Source organism: Apus apus, chromosome Z (assembly GCF_020740795.1).
Source record: "Apus apus isolate bApuApu2 chromosome Z, bApuApu2.pri.cur, whole genome shotgun sequence".
In the NCBI taxonomy this organism is placed as follows: domain Eukaryota; kingdom Metazoa; phylum Chordata; class Aves; order Apodiformes; family Apodidae; genus Apus; species Apus apus.
In genome coordinates, this window is record NC_067312.1 from 27,749,690 (window position 1) to 27,755,689 (window position 6,000).

General features: G+C 42.1%; 1 protein-coding gene across 2 annotated transcripts in view; it reads left to right on the forward strand.

Annotated features, from left to right (window-relative positions):
* Positions 1 to 3,915, forward strand: part of MRPS27 (mitochondrial ribosomal protein S27) — a 48,711-nt gene extending 44,796 nt beyond the window's left edge. For both annotated transcript variants that reach the window (XM_051642090.1, XM_051642091.1), the window contains one exon: positions 3,528 to 3,915. In XM_051642090.1, coding sequence (XP_051498050.1) covers positions 3,528 to 3,767 — 240 coding nt within the window. In that variant the 3' untranslated portion in view covers positions 3,768 to 3,915. The remainder of the gene's footprint in view (positions 1 to 3,527) is intronic.
* Positions 3,916 to 6,000: the final 2,085 nt, after the last annotated feature.

Genomic DNA, 6,000 nt, shown 5'->3' on the forward strand with positions numbered 1-6,000 from the left:
CACTTTATTTTATCACCTCTTGTTCGTACTGTGGTAAAAATCAAATACCCCAGGTTAAAACTAATCTGGCTCATAGTTCCAGGAGCAGTACTCTTTCCATAGCCCCATCAGTTTCCATTGTTGCTGTCACAACCTTGGGCAGTAGTTCTGGATACAGACCGTTGTTCTTCTAAAGAAAGTTCAGAAGTTAAAGGATTAGTATCTTATGGTTTCACCTCACATGCAAACACTTCTTTCTTTAATTTTTATTTACAGAAATTATTAGCCATTTGTCTTTAGATTTTGAACTTGCTTTGTAGGCACCTAGAACTTTAATTAAAAAGTGTTGTGGAATCAGTGAATGTTCAGTAGATGATAACTAATGTCTGGATAAATTGCAGTGAACTAGGTAAACACAAGTGCCCTTTGAAGGAGCGAGTGAGACATTTTTATGAGTGTCATTGTCTGTCTGTAATCTAGCCTTGAAGAAAATAATGCAGAATGCTCAAAGCCCAAATGTCAAACTGGGAACAGACTAGTGCAAAGAGGGTAGTTGTCTTCTCATCTTAACCCTCCCACAAGTTCCCTTATTAACTCCTGTTCAGATTGCCCTGACTTTGAGCTGACAAATAACAGTTCCAATACTAAGCTCTAAGCTCTCCCCAGAAAAGTCTGAACATAAGAAAGAAGTAGCACTCTTGTGAAGACTGGGCATCCAGCAGTAAATTATGTATAAATAAGCCACAATTTCTGGTTATCTGGATGAGAAAACAAGCTCTCAAGCCATTTTAGGTAAGCCTGAAAAACCTCTCAGACTCTTCTCTCAAATCCTAAGGCCAGCGCCAGCCAGTCTTCTAGTTGATTTCCTGGACATCTACCAGCATAATTCACAGGGCAGAGAACTTGTCTAGAAAAGCATGCAAATCTGAGGGAAGGTGGCAGCTCTGAAGCAACCTGGTGATGTTGATATTCACAGCTTCTGTCTCATCACAGATTATCTGCCCCTTGTGTTATGTAACCCCAACACACAGAGTATGCACTTCTGCTGCTCAAAACGCTGTGGTTGCACTTGGTCCAGGCCTGCATTAGCCAGCATGTCCTAGTCTTTCTCCTTGAGCTCAAAACCAATTGCTTCTGTGTCCTGCTTGCTCACTCCACTGCCACAAGTCATATGCCTGGGTATGCAAGGAAAAGCAGGTGGATGAGCTCCAGACATACGGTTCCTGCCTAGAGGTGTAGCTTGTTCTGCGTGGCTTTTGTACACATGGACTCCATGTCTCATACAAACCTTCAGAACAACCGTTTGTGGAAGTACCTGAAAAAGCCACAGCAGCATAACAGATACAAACTGTGAGAGGCAGTATGTCCTTCACTTCCACTGAAACAAACAGGACTTGAGGGCATTTGGCTCTTTCCAGGTAGAGCCTTAAGAGCTGTAATTTAGACTGTCTGAAACTGTCATTTGTGTTGTAATTACCTGTTTTCAGATCCTGTATGCTGAGGCTCCTATTCATTACAGTGTTCCTTAGGCAATTCCTTCCATCTTTGTCAATGGTCAGTGGGCAAGCATTTAATCACATGAATGCTGGAACACCCTCTGTAAAAGCAGTGCTCCTTCTCTAACTGTCTGCGTGCAGAGCCCTGGAGACTGCTTATAAAAATCAATTATTAAGCTACTTAAGAATGTGACCTGCAAGGCATAGTCTGCTGCTTTCCTAAATTAGTTTCACTAATGTATCACAGCAGAGCAGGGAAGTTTCTAGGGGTTCAGTGGTACCAGTAATGGTTTAAGAGAAGTCTGTCTAGTTTCTAGTTTGTTATTTTCTCTAGTTCCTTTTCATACTGCTTAGGTTCAGGGCATAAACCCCCTTTTCAGCATGTTTGGTAGTAGTTAGCAGGGAGTCTGAAGAATCTAAATCAGTTATTTTTAAACTGAATCTAATCTGTGAACATGAGTATAGTTTTCAGATTCCTTTCCCAGACCCAAGCTGTAGGATCTCTTTGGGTTTCTTACTGATGTATTATATACTGACATCTCGAGCAAAATAGAGATGAATGCACCTAAATATTACTGGGTTTGGTTTTGTTCCATTAGCTTCAAAACTATTGGTTTAGTTTTCATTCTTTATTATAAAATCAGAAAACAAAGCAAAATACCCAAGACCTTCAGACCTGCATGCCTAGAATTTTAAATAGTATTTAATCTGCTGTCTACCCAGTTCAATCTTTCAAGGGTCTGGCAAAATACAACAAAGCCTGCAGTTGTATTGGCTAAGGCAGAGAGAAGTGGAGAGGCCTCAATGGGGACATGACAATTTCCTGCATAAGAGCAAGGCAGTGCCTCAAAAGGGGATCTGAGGGGCAGTGCTTTTGCAGATTATTGCCAGTGTAGGCTGGGGGTAAAAGGAACACTATGGATTAGCAGCACAGCACATAAGCTTCCAGTGATAACTGGAAGTGAAAGTCTGGATATCTGCATGGTTCCAGAATTATCATTTTGTTTGGAGGTGAATGATCCCCACATCTTCTTTCCATCATCCTGCAATGCAGAACAGTAGATTTTATTCTAAGGGCCCAGGAAAGAAGCATGGATCTACCTTTCTTTAGGACCATGTGCTCACTTTAAACATTTCTGCAAGTGCTGGGCTCAGTAAAATGTTTTTTTCAAAAGAACCGTCAGCACAGCGTATTGCTATCTAATGAGTGAGCAAGGGGTAAAGAATCTGCTGATGCCATGTAATTTCCCTCCCCTGGGAGACTCCCCCCTTGGTTGTGTATCTGCACTTTTAAGGCAATTAACCAGATTGTTAGTGAGCCATCAGGCTAAAGATTCCAGAAGCCAGAAATACTGTTGCTGGATGATTCATCTTTAAGTGAATTAACATTTTTATGCTGCATGAAATCAAGAGAAGTAAAGCTCAAGAAATAAATATTGCAGTTCTTACTGCAATTTCTTACCAAAGCTCTACTCTTTGATTTCAGTGTAGAATATCTCTGAAAAAATAGCCCTTGCTTTAGTGCATTCTTTGTAAGCATTGTCAAGCTTCAGATCACAGTAACTGATGGGAAGGTCATGGGAGTTACTCGCTAAGAGAGCATTTTTGAGTTACGTGCATCTGTTGGGGGAGTTGCTCATGCAGGTAGTGTGGAACAAATTGTCAAATCAGTTTTGAGGTAAGACACAAAACCAAGGTGTTTATATGATATTGATTGTAGTTGACTGGTTAACTGATCTTTGTTAATACCAGTTAACTGAACTTGTAAAAGCAAAGAGAATTTTAATGGTGCATTAAAATGAAACTTGATTGATTTAATTTTGTTGGTGAAAAATACTATTCTAGAGGTTAGCATTTCAAGAAATAGTACCAGCTACCACAACTGAAACACTTTGCTGGGATAAAATAGTTACCTGACCTGTATAGCCCAGCTAGCAGCTGGATTCGAACAGCGATGTGTTGGTTGTTATAGGGAAGTGTTTTGTGGGTGATTATTTTTTTACTGACTTGCTCTCTCCTTCTCACTCCCTAACAAATCCTTTTTTATGACAGGAGCTGTACTCTAAGCTGCATTCACTTGGCAAGATTGAATCTGAAAGCCTGTTAACCCTGACCACCCAACTTGTCAAGGAAAAGCTGCCAGCATGTGAAGTGGAAGACATTGCAAAGCACGAGCAGAAGCTAAAGGAATGGGAGCAAGAACAAGCACTTCTCATTGAGAGAGAAAGAGAGTGGAGAGAAAAGGCTAAGCAGGAAATGGAAGCTAGGAAGCTAGCTAAAGCATCTGCTTAGTGCTGCAGCTCAAGGACTGTGTAGTGGTATGCATTCCTCTGTCAGTGAACTGAAGTGCTCACCGTTACTAGTATTTCACTTCAATCTTCTGCAAATGTGACTGTATGTGATTGCTATATGCAAATTAAACTTTTCCCAATTTGCCACATGTGCTTTAGAAATCTTTGTCCTGTATAGGATATATTTTCCTCCTACCATCAGCCAGGCAGGGGGTGGGATGGAGACAACAAAAAACCCAAAGAATTAGCTTGCCTATGATTAAAGGTGTAGAGAGTGGAAAGGACAAAAGAGGAGGGAAGAATTTCAAACACAAGTTTTTTCAGTTGGGGTTTCTCACAGGAAAGAATGCCCTGGCTACTAAGAGGATTAACATATATTGATTGCTTCCCCTCCCGCCCCAACCCATCTGGAAAATTCAGGCTACTGTACATGGTTGGAAGCCTAATTGTGGACTGTTTTAAAAACTGCTTTTAAACAGCTTCAGCCTAATGTGTTAGTACTTGTACAGGCACTTGGATATGCCTTCCCTGTAAGGAAGTTAGAAATGTATTATATGATTGTACTAGTTCTGCTCTGCTCTGTTTTTAGGGTCAGCAGAGAAATACGTACAATCACCTACCTCCACGCACACTGAGGACCCTCATACTGCAGTACAGTTTCCTTTATATTCTGTGCTGTTTCATGGGGTTTTTCACCTTCTTGTGTCAGCTGTGTGCACAGTCCCATGCCCTGTTATTCAGACTGGTAAAACAATGCAGCTATTCACACAGACCACAAGGACATCCTAAGGAAGGAAGGGACCGTAGTGCGTTGGTGGTGGGGTGTATCAGCATCCATCCCTGCTTACGTTTCCCATCACTGCTGAATCTCATCAGCTGCAGCGACTATGCAGCTCACGGCAGGACGGGAGATCCAAGCAGCAGCCCTGCTGTATTGCAGCTTGTAATGCCAAAACCAGTGTTGTCTTACTGTTTTACTACAGGGTCTGATAAACATTTCCAGTTTTATCATGCACCTGTTTAGTCTTACAGTGGTGAAACTCACATCACAAACTCACTGTAAATCCAGTGAGAACACGCTGCAAATCTGTGTTTTAAGTGTAGGAAAGCATCTTATCTACATACACCAAATATTTTTCTTATTCCCAGCAAACGCACTCAGAGCCTGGTTGCTCTTTCACATCCAAAAACTTGGCAGTAACGTCCTTCACCCCACCTCGTCAGCAAGTTGCATAGTTTCTCCCATACTGCAGTAAGAGAGTGCTGTTTCCAGGTAAGTAGATCATTTTGTGGCTTGGCCTACCTAACCAGCAGTGGACTTCGCTGGACAACTTTTCTCAAGTCTCCAAAAATCTTTTCCTCTTTCTTGGTCTAAATTCTTTCTGATAACCAGGAGAGGTTAAGGAGCATTAGGGGAGAATAAGAGGCCAAACATGCTCTTAAGAACAATTTTGCTAAAACTGGTGACTTTCTAAAGAGGTCACCACTCCTAATCCAGCCACAGAAGAATGGAGTGTCCCTTTCTGTCCCCATGTTTCAGTTCTGCAATGTCAGAACATGGGTTGTACCTCTGAAGATTCACAATCACTCTTGCATCCTACTACTCAGCTTCTCTGTACAGACACCACCTCTTCCTCCTTGGATCTTTATACCACCAACAGTTCTTTCTCACTGATACATGGCTTCCAGCCACTGTAGCTGCTGATATTGTTGCTTGGGAGACACTGGCTAGGCAACAACAGACACTTGCACATTTCTCTTTGTTTCTTGTTAGCATCTGTTAGCAAAAGGAGCCTGTTTGTGGCCCCACATCCCCTCTCACCCTGCTCAGTAGACATGCCAGGCTTCTAATGCTAATTGAGCTCTAGCAAGCTGCCTGCTGCCATGTCCCCACTATCTCACAGAACATGCTTCACTTCCCCCACAACAAACCCCTCTTTCCATTATTTAGATTTAACTATTACAGCAACAGGAGAAAAAAAATCCTCTAAACTGAGCAGCCTATTAATGATTCTTACCAGGCAACCAAGGTTGCCTCCTTGTTTTACTCTAGGCACTGTAGATTTGAATGCTCAGCGCCCCATCCAGAGTCTAAACTTAAAACAGTGTTGGTAAAACCTTCCTCTGCCATCCCCTGTATGTCCTCCCACATTGCCCTCTGCCCTTAGGAGATGAGGGATTTCCCTGCCAAATGCATTGCAGGCAGCAAAGCAGATTTCTGGGGACAGATGAAG